General features: G+C 35.3%; 1 protein-coding gene across 3 annotated transcripts in view; it reads left to right on the top strand.

Annotated features, from left to right (window-relative positions):
- Positions 1-18,511, top strand: part of COL21A1 (collagen type XXI alpha 1 chain) — a 189,137-nt gene that overhangs the window by 44,406 nt on the left and 126,220 nt on the right. For all 3 annotated transcript variants that reach the window (XM_044253129.1, XM_044253138.1, XM_044253121.1), the window contains exon 2: positions 18,215-18,340. In XM_044253129.1, the coding sequence (XP_044109064.1) occupies positions 18,253-18,340 (88 nt within the window). In that variant the 5' untranslated portion in view covers positions 18,215-18,252. The remainder of the gene's footprint in view (positions 1-18,214; positions 18,341-18,511) is intronic.

Here is an 18,511-nt window from a genome sequence, read left to right as displayed (position 1 = left end):
GCCATAGCCTCAACTCTTTCCTGTTTAGTTATGACAATGACTATGCATTTTTGTTATTTGTGTTTTGTATTTTTAAATACTTTGGTCAATGTCCAGTCACAATTATGCCAAGTTATGTTAAAATTACTTCATACTTCTAATATCCTTATTATTGAGTGTCAAGCTGAGTTAGAAATCTTTAGTGAAAGAGTTGTGACATTCTTCTTCATTTTTATTTTCTCCCATGCCTACCCCAATACCTGTTACAAACAGGTTCTCAATAAATGTTTATTGAGTCAGTTGATGGCACAGGTACTGCATTGCCTTCTGTGGGCTTAGAGTCAGTAACGGCTCTTTGGAATACAAAAGACATATTCAAGATATTTTCCTGTTTGTGATTAAGGATTTAGTGAGGATAAAGATTGAAATGTCAGTGCCTATTTCTGTTTAACCTCACAAAAATCAGACCTTTAACTATCTTATTTAATCTTTCTAATAGTCCTAGAAGGACTGTGGTATTATACTAATTTTTCAGATAAAAAGCTATGTTTCAGCAATGTTGGAGAACTTCCCCAGGCTAGTGATTGTTGACCAGGGTTTGAATACCAATCCTGCATGGACAAGTACACTTACAGGTTGGGGAGATGATTCTTCTAAACATAAATCAGTAGTGAAGTAGTAGATGTTATTGGTTGTGAGGAGTTCAAGGAATGGTTATGTGGATGAGAGCAATAATGTAAATGAAAGCACTATCTATTACATTATGAGCTCTATGTAGTAAATCTGTCCAACATTATATGTTTGGCTTTTTATACAGTAGAATAAAATATCTTTGTTCTTAGACTTGTTTCTTTAATGTCTATGATTTTTTAAAAGTAGATTACACAATAGTGTAATTACACTTTTGTTTAAAAAAAAACAAGAAGACTTTATGTAAATTGATTTTGCTGATTATCATAGATACACAGACTGTCTGACTGGTCAACCCTTTTCTTTTTATGGAAAAGAAAACCAAGTCCCATGGAGAAGTCCCAGCTGATTTCTTTCTTTATCTCATGCTTAAATTCACATGATAGTAGAATCAGGCTAAATACAGTTTTGCACAACCCAGTCTACTATTTTCTAAGCCACATAATGCTTGTGCTCTTTGATTTTTAGCAGATAGTTACACATCATTAATGCATAGAAAGAATTCTATGTCTCCAAAGGCAAAGGAAACAAAAGCGAAAATAAACTTCTGGGACTTCATCAAAATCAAAAGCTTCTGCACAGCAAAGGAAACAGTCAATAAAACAAAGAGGCAACCCACGGAATGGGAGAAGATACTTGCAAATGACAGTACAGACAAAAGGTTGATATCCAGGATCTATAATGAACTCCTCAAACTCAACACACACAAAACAGACAATCATATCAAAAAATGGGCAGAAGATATGAACAGACACTTCTCCAATGAAGACATACAAATGGCTATCAGATACATGAAAAAATGTTCATCATCACTAGCCCTCAGGGAGATTCAAATTAAAACCACATTGAGATATCACCTTACACCAGTTAGAATGGCCAAAATTAACAAGACAGGAAACAACATGTGTTGGAGGGGATGTGGAGAAAGGGGAACCCTCTTCCACTGTTGGTGGGAATGCAAGTTGGTGCAGCCTCTTGGGAGAACAGTGTGGAGATTCCTCAAGAAATTAAGAATTCTAATTTTTGAATATATATCATTTTCTAATGCTTCACTAAGCTATTAGAAAAACATTTTACTATGGAAACCAGATATTTCATATCCTTATACCAAATATTCTTAGAGATCACTGAGAACTCTAAGTATATTATTAAATTAGGTGATAATGATGCTTTGCATCTATCCTTTGCTTTTTTTTGGTGACTTTCCTTGGTGGTATTTTGGTTCTTTGTCAGTGACTCCAAATTTTACTTTTTCCCCAGGTCTTCTCTTGGGTTCCATAAGCACCATGCATTTATTTTCTGAGATTAGTTCTTGAAAGGGAAAAGTTACAGGTTTGGAAAGATGATTATCATTATTCCACTTAAATGTTAAGTCTTTATCGATGTATTATTAGTCTAATAAATCTAGAATTTTTCCTGTAAACCTGGAATGTCTTAGAATAGGAACAGTTATTGTATTTTTAGCAAAGCTATGCTATAAAATGTCTTATTAAGTTCATATTAACTAAAGGAATAATATTTGAGGAGGGGCTATATTCCTGACTTGCAATTAAGATTAGAATCAGTGGTTATCTCTGAAGAGAAATAGATAACTATCACAATGATACTTCAAAACAAAAGAATAATGATCTACACCTTTAAAAAAGGACCCAAGTATGCAGTATGTGTCAATTATATGAGGCTCCAAGGTATTATAAAGCATTTCTAGGAAACCCTCTAGGATTTCATAGCTATAGTTTGAATGTAAGAAATGTTAATGATATGCTTAGTGCTAATTTTATTTGCTCTCTTAGGATTGATACTTATTTAGGGGTAAATTACTCAGGTTAGACCAAGTCTCTTAAGTTCTCCAGGAAATTTGAATTGGTGCCATCTTTTTAAACAGTGCCCACTTGATTATTTCACAATATTTGAAATGCTTCAAACTTGGTTAGAAAACTCAGAAAACTGCTCATATAACATCATATTTGGAATAGCTGATATAGGCATAAGCATTCATTGGGTTTTGATAAAAGTGGCACAGAGTGAGGTATTTTATTACATAAGCAGCTTTAAATTAGTTTAATATATGTTCTGGATACAAATTCTCTGCTGATTATGTGTTACAAATATGTTGGCCAACTGCATGGCTTGTACTTTTATTATTTTTATATATATTTTTTCTTTGAATAAGGAGGTAAAGCAAACATAATTACCATGCTACTATCACATCCAATGTATTTCTTAAAATGGTGAATATCTTCTAAAATTCACACCATCTTCAGTTTTCTCTGTTTGTCTCAGAAATGCACACAGTTTGTTGCTTGTATCAGGATTCCAACAAAGTCCTCAACTGCATTGTAATTGATGTATTTCTAAAGTCCTCTTACTTTTGTGTTCATACTACTTATTTGTTGGTTATACAGCCTGTTACTTTAGAGATTTTGCTGCTTTTATCCTAACATATTTAACATAGTCCCATATTTCTTAGAATTGAGTAGATATAGAGAGTTGAATAGATTCAGGTTTTACTTTTTATTGGCCAAAAAAACAATTCACAAGTGAAAATAAATGTGCTTCTCCTGTTTGTTATGTCATTTTGGGAGGAACATGTCTTTCTCTGCTGTAATGATGCTAAGGTAGTTGAGTGGGTTCAGGTGTAATCAAGCCTAAGGCATCTGTCCTGATTTTCTCTCTGACTTTTCACCTAATAATATTAGTAGCCCTGGTGATCCTTGCCTAGATCTATTATTTCATTAGGGGTTGCAAGATTTGATTTTCTCTTTCTCTCATTCTTCTGGCATTAGTAATGGTGGCTTCATCAACTGTTTTCTTACTCTGAAATATCATACATGTAGGAAAATTAAGAAAATGCTTGATTCTCTTTATTTGTATACTGGCAACCTCCAAAAGTGATCCATGGTGTTTTTTGCATTTATCATTATGAACTCCTAGATTCAGCAATTTGTTATACTTTAGTCCATTGTAGTTATTATTATTTTTAAAGATCAGATGGTTTCATTGTTACCTGAAAGGAACTCTCAGTTCAGCTTGTCAGTCCTTTTGCTCTAATCCCAGTAGTTTTTGAGATTCTTCTTTGTATTAAGTGACAAGATTTCTGTCTCAAGTCTCAGGTACCCCAGTTCAGAACCTGCTGTTTTCCCAAAGAGCCCTGGTTCCTTTTAATGGAAAATGGTATTTAGAAACCACAATTAGGATGAACATAAAATGCTCATTTCCACCTATTTCCTTTACCCTGGCCCCTTTTTTGTCTATGCCATTTATTTTGTATTTATTATCCTATATTGTTATTTAACCTTGCATATGCTTGAGTTTTATTTTCTAAGGAGGCAAATGGGATATCCAGGACTAGAACTCATACCTCATGACTTGTTTACAACATTCTTTTTGGTGTATTGTGGATGAATTGGAAGATTAAGTGGCAGGAGAACAATTTGACCTGAGGTAGATGTTAAAAATATTATTAACAGGGATGTCTGCATGGCTCAGTCGGCTAAGTGTCTGCCTTTGGCTCAGGTCATGATCCCATGGCCTGGGATGGGGTCCCACATCAGGTTCCTTGCTCAGTAGGGAGCCTGCTTCTTCCTCTGCCTGACCCCTCCCCCAGATAAATAAATACATAAAATCTTTTAAAACATGTTATTAACTATCTCCTTGGGAATTGATGTCTTTAGTTTTCTAATACTGTGTTTTAGAGGTGAATTAGAAAATAAAAATTAGGCTAATAGATATTAATACAAGAAGAATTTAGGGATAGAAAAGAGGGTTACATTTTAAGCACAGCTTAAATCACCAACAGAATCCTGATTTCTGTGGATTTATTGTAATAGGCAAGTAAAATACACTGTTCTTCATATTCCTGTCTGTCTTTTACTGGTCTCATTTTGAATGATCACACAGACCATATATTTTGTTGCTTAATCAGATGGGATTTTAAACCATTCCACCAAACTACTGACAACCAAGTTACTGCCCTTTGTTTTGTCTTGTGTGGCTTTAATGGATGCTATGGAATGTACTCTACACATGAATCAAGAAAGTAGTCACCTGTGTGAAAGCAAACTCTGCTATGTATATACTAATAGCATCTTTGAATATCTTAACCTGTTTATAAGGTGGGGATTTATGATTACCTGTCTGCCCTACCACTCCAGATGGCCATTTAGAGAAATGTAACAAATGTCCTTTGTTTAGACATCCACAAATTGTTACACACAATAAAGGTGGCATTGATTAATTATATATTTTGGTGGGGGGGGCTTGATTGGATCTATGAAATTCACCAAAAGTTGTAACTATAGTTCTGTTGTTTGAATTATAACTCAAACCAAACTCTACATGCTTACATATATACATGAATTAATTCTTAATTCTTTTTCTGGGTTGCCAGCAGTTTGCTCTTCTAAATTTATCTGTCCCACTTAATGATTCCTTCTTTCATAATGGCAGAAATATAGAACACAATAGATGTGTACGTGTTTGTGTGCATAAAAGTGTGAGGACCTGAGTTCATTTCTCCACCTTTTCCTGTCTTACAATTTAGTTAAAAGACAGAGTCTATAAATAAGCACGAGTGTTAGTGTCTCAGGAGGGAACTATTTTTAGTCTTCAGTGTCATCTGAAGGTTTTATAGCCAAGCAGCAACCAAATTTTGAGATGGCATCTTTCCTCACAGTCCCTTATTTTGAAAGTTTTTATTACATTCCTGATGGCTCCTCATGCTGATTCCTATGCCTTTACCATTGACCCACTGCAAGGGACATTAATTGCAAGGAGGCAGGAGACAAGGAATTTGCTTTCATTTGTATCCACTGCTTACAGAAATTTACTATAAGTAGTTATTTTTTTTTTTAAAGATCTTATTTATTTATTTGTCAGAGAGAGAGGGAGAGAGAGTGAGCACAGGCAGACAGAGAGGCAAGGCAGAGGCAGAGGGAGAAGCAGGCTCCCTGCCGAGCAAGGAGCCCGATGTGGGACTCGATCCCAGGACGCTGAGATCATGACCTGAGCCGAAGGCAGCTGCCTAACCAACTGAGCCACCCAGGCGTCCCTATAAGTAGTTATTTTTATTTTTATTTTTATTATTTAGGGGAAGAGGGGCAGAGGCAGAGGGAAAGAGAGAATCTTAAGCAGGCTCCTCACTGGGCAACTTGAGATTGTGACTTGAGCTAAAATCAAAAGTCTGATGCTTAACCCACTGAGCCGTCCAGGCTCCCTAGTAGTTGTTATTATTATTATTTTTTATTTATTTGACAGACAGAGATCACAAGTAGGCAGAGAGGCAGGCAGAGAGAGGAGGAAGCAAGCTCCCCGCTGAGCAGAGAGCCTGATGCGGGGCTCCATCCCAGCACCCTGGGATCATGACCTGAGCTGTAGGCAGAGGCTTTAACGCACTGAGCCACCCAGGCGGCCCCCCACAGTAGTTATTTTGATTTTAGTAAAGTATCAGAGACTGTGATAGTAGGGTATGATACAACACAAAGAGTAAAGAAATGGAAGAGCTATGAAAAGTAATAAAGAGTGATAATTGAACAATTGATCTCTCTCCTGCTTTCTCTGAAGAATCAACTGTTGAAAGTCTATAGAGCTCTTTGATTTGGGAAGTGGGATGAAACACACTAAATGTGAAAAGTTTGATCATGAGGCACCCATGCTTAAAACCCTCTGTTGGATTCACTTTGCATTTAGGGCTGACGGTTCTAAAGTTAACATACCACATGCAGTCCTTGATACTTCATTTTAGCTCCTGCTGTCTTTTTCTCATGCTTTTACACTCATGCTTCCCCGAGCTCTCTTCTGTTCATACAACTAGCCAAACTTACTCCCTCCATGGAAGGGAAACTTTGTCTTCCGTTCAGGGCAAGGGTGGCTCTTCACGGGACTTAACTGTCAGCTCCAAGGGCATCTTTTCATAGGCCTGTTTTGACTTCAAGATCTAAAGGAGCCCTTTCTCTCCTGGCCCCAAGTTCTACATTACTGTTTGTATTTCTTCCTAGCACTTAACATTATATGAAATTTTCTCATTCGGTTATTTAGTGTCTGGAACAGGAACTACGTGAAAACTGATTCCTTAACTAGTTTGGTTACTTCTGAATTCCCAGAACCTTTGGGTCTGCGGCTTATTGGAGCGCATGTGGTAGACAAGCCATGTTTTACCTAAGCAAGCCTTGTTCTCTTCACCACTTCCCGAGATGAAATGAAGTGTCTCAACACTGTAAACTCTATATTTTCCTTATCACAATCATGGGAGGTCAAAGAATATGGATTATTTTTTTTTTGTAATTGATTTTTTTGAATATTATAAGAAAGATACTATGTTGTAGTTAGTGACAGTGTTGAATCTATAAGCTAGATTGCTTGGTGTACATTTAGCTGTGTATATACATGTTAACAGAGCAATACAGTTTAAATTCCTACATTCCTACATTCTGTTAAGAGTGGTTCTCGGGCTCCTTGCTCTGCAGGGAGACTGCTTCTCCCTCTGCCACTCTGTCTGCCTGTACTCACTCTCTCTCTCTGACAAATAAATAGCTAGCATCTTTAAAAAAAAAAAAAAAAAAGAATTGGGCGCCTGGGTGGCTCAGTGGGTTAAGCCGCTGCCTTCGGCTCAGGTCATGATCTCGGGGTCCTGGGATCGAGTCCCGCATCGGGCTCTCTGCTCAGCAGGGAGCCTGCTTCCCTCTCTCTCTTCCTGCCTCTCTGTCTACTTGTGATCTCTCTCTGTCAAATAAATAAATAAAATCTTTAAAAAAAAAAAGAATTAAAAAGAGTGATTCCCACTTTTGGCGCACCTGGGATCTCAGTGGTTTAAGCCTCTGCCTTTGGCTCAGGTCACCATCTCAGGGTCCTGGGATTGAGTCCCACATCGGGCTCTCTTCCTCCCGTCTCTCTGCCTGCCTCCCTGCCTACTTGTGATCTCTCTCTGTCAAATAAATAAATAAAGTCTTTAAAAAAAGAGTAATTCCTGCTTTTCTCTTTATCCATTGAGAATTATTTATATAGAATTAAAAGGTTACATTTTCTAAGGCAGAATTTTCCATGTGTAAAGGTGGCTTATGAGCCACTCTTTGAGTAGCACATCTTTACACATTTTTGCGTATAGAGATTGTTTGAATAATGCTATCCTATTGGGGATTGCTAATTTATTTCTCTGCCAGGAGAATAGGAACTCTAGGAACTTTACAGCTTTTTTCCCTTATGTATCATTTTTGCATTACCTTATACCAGATTTCTAGAACTTTGGTATATATCAGCATATGGGTATGGGAAGCTTTTTATTTTTATTATTTTTTAAAATCTTTGGTCTCTTGCTCTACAACCTGAAGCTATTGGCTAGGGCTAGGGGCATCCATATGCTTAGATTCCCCGGGTGATTGAAGTGAATGTTAAAGTTTGTTATGCCTCAGTTTATACACATTTCACTTAAGCATAGGTACAATGAAATAGTTATAACATATATTTATGAAACATACCAGTTATGTTTCTAAGGTTAAATAATATGACAGTAAATAATGCCCTTTTCCTGTAGTCTACTTTTATGGTTGCTGACATAGAATTTAATAAAATTAGACAACTAACTCTAACCTACGAATTCTGACGGAATTAGATACTACATAGAAATAATGAGGATGATTATGGTAGAGGGGCAGAATAACTTTGAGACTTTTGGGAAGGAAGTTAGCCAGTATTTATTAGCACACATTATTGCCATAAAACAGCACATCCTGGTGATGACTCACCAAAAATGCCTCTCACTGACATTTTTGGCCTTTATAGCATTTTGTCCACAGGGGAAAGCCTAATTTGAAAAATGACAGTGATGATACGAGATTTTTTTTTTTTTAAACCTTGGGTATAATTTATATACAACAAATTGTATAGTTATCAAGCCTTAAGTTTAATGATCTTAGACAAATTTAGACACCTGAACATCATCACTGCAAATGTAGCCTATTTCTCTGACCCAGCCCATTTACTTTTGCTACTTTGTAGTTGAATTCTTTCATCTAAGGCAAATGTTTCCTGATTTCTACCACCACAGATTGGTTTTGTGATTTGGTACTTCATGAAACTGGAATCATGTTTTATGTGTGTTTTTTTTTTGTGTGTGTGGCTCCTCTCATTAAGTAGAACATATCTACAATTTGTTCATGTATTGGGTGTAACAGTTCATTTTATTGTTGTTCTGGTTGCTATGTGTTATTTCATTATGTGAATGTGCCACACAACTTATCTGTTCCCCTGTTGTTAGCATTTGAGTCATTTTTAATTTGGGATGATTATGAATAGAACTACTACAAACATCATTAAAACCTTTTTATAGGCACAAGTTTTCATTTCTTTAGGTTATATATCTAGCAGGAGAGTTCCTGGACATAGCTTAACTTTCTTTCTTTTTTTTTTTAAAGATTTTATTTATTTATTTATTTGACAGATTTGACAGAAAGAGATCACAAGTAGGTGGAGAGGCAGGCAGAGAGAGAGAGAGAGGAGGAAGCAGGCTCCCTGCAGAGCACAGAGCCTGATGTGGGGCTCAATTTCAGGGCCCTGAGATCATGACCTGAGCCGAAGGCAGAGGCTTAACCCACTGAGCCACCCAGTTGCCCGATAGTTTAACTTTCTAAGAGACTGAATCTAACAATTCTCTAAAGTGGTTATATCATATTCCCACTCTCACCAGCAATGTCTGAGTTCCAATTTTTCCACATAGTCTCAAAAACATTTGATATTGTCAGTTTTTCAATTTTAGCTATTTTAGTGGATATGAAATGTTATCTTATCAAAGTCTTAACATTCATTTCTCTGATGACTAACAATGAGTGCTATTTAAAATGTTTATTGGGCATTTCTGTATCTTCCTGTGTGTGTCCACAACTTTTACCCATTTTAAAAAAAATTGGATTTTTTTTTAGTGTTGATTTTTAGGAAGTGTTTTTTGTGAAGAATTATTTTACTTTAAAAAATTTTTTTTTAAATATTTTTATTTTGTTAAACTATAATTGACATAAATATCCTATTAGTTTTAGGTATGTATCACAGTAATTCAACATTTTATGATCTCCATGATGAGTATAGTTACCATCCATCACCATACACAGTGATTACTTTATTATTGACCATATTCCCTATGCTGTTACATCCTGTGACTTATTTATTTTGTAACTGGAAGTTTGTACCTCTTAATCTCCTCCTATTTCATCTGCCCCTCAATCCCACCCTCATCTGGTTATCAGCAGTTTATTTCCTATATCTATGAGTCTGTTTCTGTTTTGTTTTTTAGATTCCATATATAAATGGAATATATGATATTTGTCTTTCTCTGAGTGACTTATTTCACTTAGCATAATACCCTGTAGGTCCATCCATGTTATCATAAATGGAAGATTTTATTTTATTTTTTTTATGGCTGAGTACTATTGTGAGAATTTAAAAAAATTATATATTCTGGTGTGGGTCATTTTTTATAAGTATTTTGTTGTGAATATTGGCTTGTATTCTTTTTTTTTTTTTTTAATTGGAGAGTGAGTACAAGCAGGGGAAGTGGCAGACAGAGGGAGAAGCAGGCTCCCCCCTGAGCAAGGAGCCTGGTTGCATCCCAGGGCCTTAGGATCATGACCTGAGCTAAAGGCAGCCACTTAACAGCTGAGCCATCCAGATACAAATACATCCAAATACATTGGCTTGTATTTTTAATGGTATTTTTTTGAGGAACAGAAATCTTTAATTTTGGTGAAATCTGATGTATCCATGTTTAAAATTGCTAGTGGTTTTTGCCTACTCCCAAGGTCATGAAGATATTCTCTTAAAATTTTTTAGAGGCTTAATAGTTTCAGCTTTTACATTTAGATATACACTTTATCTAATTTTTGTATGTGGAATGAGGTAGAGTCAAGGATCATTTTATTGTGTTTATCCAGTTGATCTAGTACCATTTATTGGAAAGACTTTCCTATTCAATTACCTTGACACTTTTATTGAAAATCAATTGACCGGGCGCCTGGGTGGCTCAGTGGGTTAAGCCGCTGCCTTCGGCTCAGGTCATGATCTCAGGGTCCTGGGATCGAGTCCCGCGTCGGGCTCTCTGCTCAGCAGTGAGCCTGCTTCCTTCTTTCTCCCTCTCTGCCTGCCTCTCTGTCTGCTTGTGATCTCTCTCTGTCAAATAAATAATTAAAAAAAAAAAAAAGAAAATCAATTGACCATGTAAATGTGGGTCTATTTCTTAATTCTTTTGGGTTTTGTTCTTTGTTTATCCCTTCACCAATAACATAATTTCTTGATCATTGGATCTTTATAGTAAGGCAAAAATCAGGTAGTGTAAATTCTTCAGTTTAGTTCTTCTTATTCAAGATTGTCTTCTATTGAAGACTGTTCTTCATTTAAGATTGCTTTTCTAATTCAAAATCATTTGGATTTTATATAATTTTAGAATAAATTCATCACTCTCTTTTTAAAAATATGCTAGGATTTTGATTAGGATATTTTTGAATTTATAGATCAATTTGATAAGGATGAACATGTAACCAATACAGAGTCTTCCCCCCCGACAAAGATTGAGTGGTTATTTATTTATGGATTGATATTTATTTAGAGAGCGTGAGCTCTCTAAAATCTTGTCTATAAATAATTATAGTTTTATTTCTTCCTTTATAGGCTTTATATCTTTTATTTTTCATTTTGAATATGACAGTGGCTAGAACTCCCCGTACATTTTTGAATAGAAGTGATGTGAGAATATGTCTAACTTCTTACCTATGTGGGGGAGAAATTGTTCAGTTTTCACCATTTGGTAATGATGTTAGCTGTTGGTTTTTCATACATGGCATTCATTAGGTTGAAAAAAGTTTCTTCTTTTTTTAGTTTTCTGAGAATTTTATCATGAATAGGTGTTAAATTTTGTTAAATGCCTTTGTTGTATGAATTGAGATGTTCATTTATTTTTCTTTTTCAGTCTCTTATAGTAGTTGTATCAGCTGTGTTTTGAACATTAAACCCATCTTGCTTGTTTCTGGATAAACATTACTTGTCATGATCTTTTTTATATATTACTAGATTTGATTTGTTAATATTTTGTGCATTTTTACATCCTTGTTAATGAAGGATAATGGACTATAGTTTTCTTTCCTTTTTTTATTATTTATTTATTTGACAGACAGAGATCACAAGTAGGCAGAGAGGCAGGCAGAGAGAGAGGAGGAAGCAGGCTCCCCACTGAGCAGAGAGCCTGATGTGGGGCTCGATCCCAGGACCGCGGGGCCATGACCCAAGCCGAAGGCAGAGGCTTTAATCCACTGAGCCACCCAGTCTCCCCTGGACTATAGTTTTCTTAACTTGTAATATCTTTGTCTAATTTTCTATTAGGGTTATGTTGGCCTGATACAAAATGTTGGGGAAAGTTCACTTCACCTCTATTTTTATTTCATTTTATTTCATGAAATAATTTGATTAGTATTATTTTTTTCCCTTAAATATTTGGAAGAAATTATTGGTGAAACTATCTGGATCTGGAGTTTTGTTTTGTTTTGTGGGAAATTTTTTGTTTAAACATTGATTTTTGTAATAGAGAATTTCAATTTAGATCAGTTTCTGTAGGTTAGGGTTTTGTTTACTTCATCTGTCTATTTACTATTTTTTTAATGGCTGTAGGGTCTGTAGTGGCATCCCCTGTCTCAATATCGACTCATGTAATTTGTGTTTTCTGTTTTATTTCTTGGTTATTCTTGCTAGGATTTCTAAGAATGTTCATTTGTTCAAAGAATTAACTCTTTTTTATTTTTCAATTTTCTATCTCATCAATTATTTTTTTTCTTTTGGCTTTGTTTTATGGTCCCAACATTCTTTGAAGTAGACGTTTTTAAAGCTTTTGTTTAAGTAATCTCTGCACCCCAGGGGGGATTTGAATTCACAATTTTGAGATTAAGAGTTGAATGCTCCTCTGACTAAGCCAGCCAGGTGCCTCTACTTTCCCTAGCTTCTTAAAATGGAAGTTTAGATACTGATTTTTAAATTTTTATTCTTTTCTAATATATACTTTTTAAAAGCTAAACGTCCTCCCTAAACAGTGCTTTAGCTGCATCATAGAATTTTCATTTTTTAAAAAAAGTTATTGATCAATTTGAAATATTTTAAAATTTCCCTTCTGATTTTTTAAACTTATGAATTATTTAGAAATATGTTCCTAAATTTAGCAATATTTTGATATTTTCTCCTTTTTCCTTTTCTAATTTAATACCATTTGGTCAAAGAAAATAATTAGCATAATTTCATTTTCTTGGAGTTTGAGGCTTATTTTTTCTTCAGCATATGGTTTATGTTGTTGTCTATTTCATTTACACTACAAAAAGAATGTATAGTCTGTTGTTACATGGAATGCTCTATAAATGTTGAAGTTGGTTGATGTTTTTAAAACCTGTACCTTTACTAATTTTTTTGTCTAATTCAGTAATTACTGAAAAGTGGGTGTAAAAATGTAGCATTTTGATTTGAATTTTTTTTAAGTTCCCATTTTTTGCTTCATGTATTCTGTAGCTTTATTATTAGATGTGTACAGATTTGGAATTTTTATATCTTTCTGATCTGCCTTTTCTATTACTATGAAATTTCCACCTAAAATTCAAATTGTTGTCCCTCTGTGTGCAATGTCTTTTTCCTCTGGCTGGTTTTAAGAATTTTCTTTTGTTTTGATACTAATTGAATGTAAAGTACCTAGGTCTGACTCACTTTTTATTTTGCTTGGGATTTGCTGAACTTCTTTGATCTGATTGTTGGTAGCTTTTGACAATTTAGAAAAATCTTTGGCTGCTATATTTTCAAGTATTTCAAATATTCACTTTCTCCTTTCCATCTGAAAAGCTAATTGCTTGTATGCTAAATCAAGACCACTTGGTATTGTTCCATAGATTTCAGATGCTCTCTTCCTTTTATCATTCTCTCCCGACCCCATTTTAAGATTCATTTTGGGTAATTTCTGCTGACATCTTCAAGTTTACTAATCTTTTCCTCTGATGTATGGAGATAACCATTGTATGAATTATATGTTTGAAATATTTTTTGACAGCAATCATTTCAGCTTGTATCTTTAAGTTTTCCATCTCTCTTGAGAAATTTCTCATGTATTTGCCCATTCTTTATCTTATTCACTAGATCCTTTGTATATGAAAATCATTTTACAGACCCTATTTGATATTTCTGATATTTAGACCATCTCTGGTTCTCCTTATACTGAATATTTTAATCCTGATCAGATATCAGATTTTTCTTACTTCTTCTCATACCTTGAGAGAACCTTGGGAGATTTGTTTCAGCTTGTCAATATGGTTTCTACCTTTTTGTATTTCCAAATTTTATTTTTCTCTATTGTCCTTCATTTGCCTTTCTGCTTTTTGAGATATCTCTCTCCACAGTAGAGAAGGACTGGAGTGCCTGCCTTAGAGGGACTTTACTCAGTTTTGTTGCCTCTTCCCTAGGCTTCAGCAAACCAAAGATTTGTATTTGAGCAATTCTCTGGCTACCTGAACGGCGGGAGGAAGGTAGATCTCTCTTGCTATTCTATATTGCTCTCAGCTTTCTCTGTGTTACTTCTCTGTTTCATGTACTTTGTTAAGGCTCATGGGGAAGAATTACTGGATGCAGGTGTACTCACTCTGTGTGCAGGACTGTAGTGTGTCACATCAGTTTTGGCTGGTTTCTTTCATGCTGTGCAAATTCCTGTTCCTGAGGAGGATTCCCTTTCTGCTAGGGATGAAAACAGCCCAGAATCTCCTCTATCTTATAAAGGATCAATAATTTTTGGTATTTTGCTTATTTAGATTTCTTTAAATCCTGTCTTTTCTGCTGGGTTTAAAAGACTATAGTTTTATAGTTTATCTGGCATGTTTTCATTAGTGGGAGTGATAGTCTCTTGCCACTTTCCACATTCTAACCAGAAGTAAAGTCCTTGGACTAACTTAGAAGACATATTAAAGTCATGTAACTAAGTGTTTATGAATCAAGTAAAATAGATTCTAATGCTTATAATTATACCACATTAAAAAATTAAATCTTATCACTTAGCTTTATTATATAAATATTTTAACCAGATACCCTTTAAGTGTTTCTTAAAATGCAAATCCATTTTTAAGAGAAAAATGTTTGCTACTATTGAGATAATGAAAAGAATGTGATAAAGCTCTACAGGTCATGCTTGAAGAAGGAATTCTAGTAAATATTTTGAGTAAAGCTAAAAGGTCTAGAAAATTTTGTACTTTTCCAAGATAATTATGAATTAAAAAACTTAGTTTTCTTCAACTCCTATTCATCGTTCTCTTGCATTAATATATTTCAAATATAGCTATTTTATTTTATTTTTTACTCATTTAAATTCAATTTTTTAACATATGGTGTATCATTATTTTCACATGTAGAGTTCAGTAATCCATCAGTTGCATATGATACCCAGTGTTCATTACATCATGTTCCCTCTTTTTTTTTTTAAACTTGTATTTATTTATTTAAAGATTTTATCAATTTATTTGATGGAGAGAGAGAGAGACCACAAGTAGGGGGAGCAGCAGAGGGAGAGGGAGAAGCAGGCTTTCCACGGAGCAAGAAGCCTGATGTGGGGCCCATTCCCAGCACCTTGGAATCATGACCAAGCCAAAGAGAGACACTTAACTGACTGAGCCACCCAGGTGCCTCATCATGTGCCCTTTTTAATATCCATTACCCACTTGCCCCATCCCCCCACTTTCCCTCCAGCAATTCTCAGTTTCCTATAGTTATGAGTCTTTTATGGTTTGTCTCCCTCTCTGATTTCATCTTATTTTATTTTTACCTCCCTTCCCCTATGGTCTTCTGTTTTGTTTCCTAAATTCCACATATGAGTGAAGCCATGTGATAATTGTCTTTCTCTGATTGACTCATTTCACTCAGCATAATATCCTTCAGTTCCGTCCATGTCAGTGTAAATTGGTAAGATTTCATCCTTTCTGATGGCTGAGTAATATTCCATTGTATGTATATATCACATCTTCTTTATCCATTCCTGTGTCAGTGGATATCTGGGCTCTTCCCAGAGTTTGGCTGTTGTGGACATTGCTACTGTAAACATTGGGGTACAGGTGCCTCTTTGGATCACTACATTTGTATCTTTGGAGTAGATACCTAATAGTAAATTGCTGAGTCTTAGGGTAGCTCTATTTTAATGTCACCTCCATATTGTTTTCCAAAGTAGCTGTACCAACTTGCATTTCTACCAACGGTGTAAGAGGTTCCCCTTTCTCCATATCCTCACCAAAATTTGTTTCCTGCTTGTTAATTTTAGCCATTCTTACTACTGTAAGGTGGTACTTATTGTGGTTTTGATTTATATTTCCCTGATGCCAAGTGACATGGAGTATTTTTTCATGTGTCTCTTGGCCATTTATATGTCTTCTTTGGAGAAATATCTGTTCATGTCTTCTGCCCATTTCTTGACTGGATTATTTGATTTTGGGTTTTGAGTTTGACAAGTTCTTTATAGCTCTCAGATACTAGCCCTTTATCTGATATGTCATTTGCAAATATATTCTCACTTTCTATAGGTTGCCTTTTAGTTTTGTTGATTGTTTCCTTTGCTATGCAAAAGTTTTTATCTTGAGGAAGTCCCAAAATTCATTTTTGCTTTGTTTCCCTTGCCTTTGGAGACAGTGTTTAGCAAGAAGTTGCTGTGGCTAAATTTCAAGAGGTTGTGCCTGTGTTTTCCTCTAGGATTTTGATAGATTCCTGTCTCACCTTTAGTTCTTTCATCCATTTTGATTTTATCTTTGTGTAGGGTGTAAGAAATTGCTCCAGTTTCATTCTTCTGCCTGTGGCTGTCCAATTTTCCCAATACCATTTGTTGAGGCTGTCTTTTTTCCATTGAATATTCTTTCCTGCTTGTTGAATATTAGTTAACCATAGAGTTGGGGATCCATTTATAGTTCTCTATTCTGTTCCATTGATCTATGTGTTTGTTTTTGTGCCAGTACCATGCTATCTTGATGATCACAGCTTTGTAATATACCTTGAAGTCCAGAATTGTGATGCCACTGGCTTTGGTTTTCTTTTTCAACATTTCTTTCTACTGGCTACTCAGGGTGTTTGGTTCCCTACAAATTTTAGGGTTACTTGTTCTAGCTTTGTGAAAAATACCAGTGGTATTGTGATAGGGATTGCATTGAATGTGTATATTTCTCTGGGTAGTATAGACATTTTAACAATATTTGTTCTTCTGATTTGTGAGCATGGAATGTTTTTCCATTTCTTTGTGTCTTTCTCAATTTCTTTCCTGAATGATTTATAGTTTTCAGAGTACAGATCCTTTACCTCTTTGGTTAGGTTTATTCCTCGGTATCTTTTTTTTTTTTTTTAAGATTTTATTTATTTATTTGACAGACAGAGATCACAAGTAGGCAGAAAAGCAGGCAGAGAGAGAGAGCAGGAAGTAGACTTCCTCCTGAGCAGAGAGCCCCATGCGGGGCTTGATCCCAGGACCCTGGGATCATGACCTGAGCTGAAGGCAGAGGCTTTAACCTACTGAGCCACCCAGGCGCCCCTATCTTATGGTTTTTGGTAAAATTGTAAATGGGATTGATTTTTTAATTTCTCTTTCTTCTGTCTCATTGTTAGTATATAGAAATGCAAATGATTTGTGTGCATTGATTTTATATCCTGCCACTTTGCTGAATTTCTATATAAGATCTAGCAATTTTGGGGTGGAGTCTTTTGGGTTTTCCATATAAATAAAGTATTATGTCATCTGCAAAGAGTGAAAGCTTTACTTCTTTGCCAATTTGGTTGCCTTTTATTTGTTGTTGTTGTTGTCTGATTGTTGAAGGTAGGACTTCTAGTACTATGTTGAACAGCAGTGGTGGGAGTGGACATCCCTGTTGTGTTCCTGACCTTAGGGGAAAAGCTCTCATTCCCAAGAATAGCGTGAGAATGATATTCTCTCTGGGCTTTCCATATATGGCTTTTATGATATTGAGAGATGTTCCCTCTATCCTTACACTGTGGAGTGGTTTTTTGTTTTTTAATCATTCTTTTTTGAAATCTGGTAAAATTCATATTGTCAGCTTTTTAAAAAATTAATTAATTAATTAATTTGTTTTTAGCGTAACAGTATTCATTGTTTTTGCACCACACCCAGTGCTCCATGCAATCCATGCCCTCTCTAATACCCACCACCTCCCACCTCTCACCTCCTCCCCCAACCTCCCACCCCCCCCCGCCTCCGCCCCTTCAAACCCCTCAGATTGTTTTTAAGAGTCCATAGTCTCTCATGGTTCACCACCCCTACTGTGGAGTGTTTTAATTAAGAAAGGATACTGTATTTTGTCAATGCTTTTTCTTTATCAGTTGAGAGGATCATATGGTTCTTATCCTTTCTTTTATTAAAATATGGCTATTTTAGACAGATAAATTATTTTAAGGCTAGTAAGAACTACTCTGAGTATTACAATGAAAAAAATTTGAACTTACAATGGCTAGGTATTTGTCTTTATTTTTCTAATGTGTTTAACTTTTTTTTTTTCCCCTTTTTTCTCTTTAGGAATCCTAAAACCAAAATAGTAGAACGAAAACAGAAACATGGCTCACCATATTTCATTACTTTGGATAATTTTGGTCTTGCCTCTTCGGAATTCTGTATTAGCTGAAGATGGGGAAATAAGATCAAGTAAGAATTATCAACATTTTTGTTATCAACAAATTGATTGTGGAAATACAATTGGGGAGCTCAAGCAATCCTTTTTACTGTTTTTGATGCTCTAACTTATTCTTACTGTTTTTGATGCTCTGACTCCCTAAAATGAAATGAATTGCTGTGTTACATATTAACTGAGGGAAA

The sequence above is a fragment of the Neovison vison genome, chromosome 1 (genome assembly GCF_020171115.1).
Source record: "Neovison vison isolate M4711 chromosome 1, ASM_NN_V1, whole genome shotgun sequence".
Lineage (NCBI taxonomy): Eukaryota > Metazoa > Chordata > Mammalia > Carnivora > Mustelidae > Neogale > Neogale vison.
This window is presented reverse-complemented; position numbering and strand designations above follow the sequence as displayed.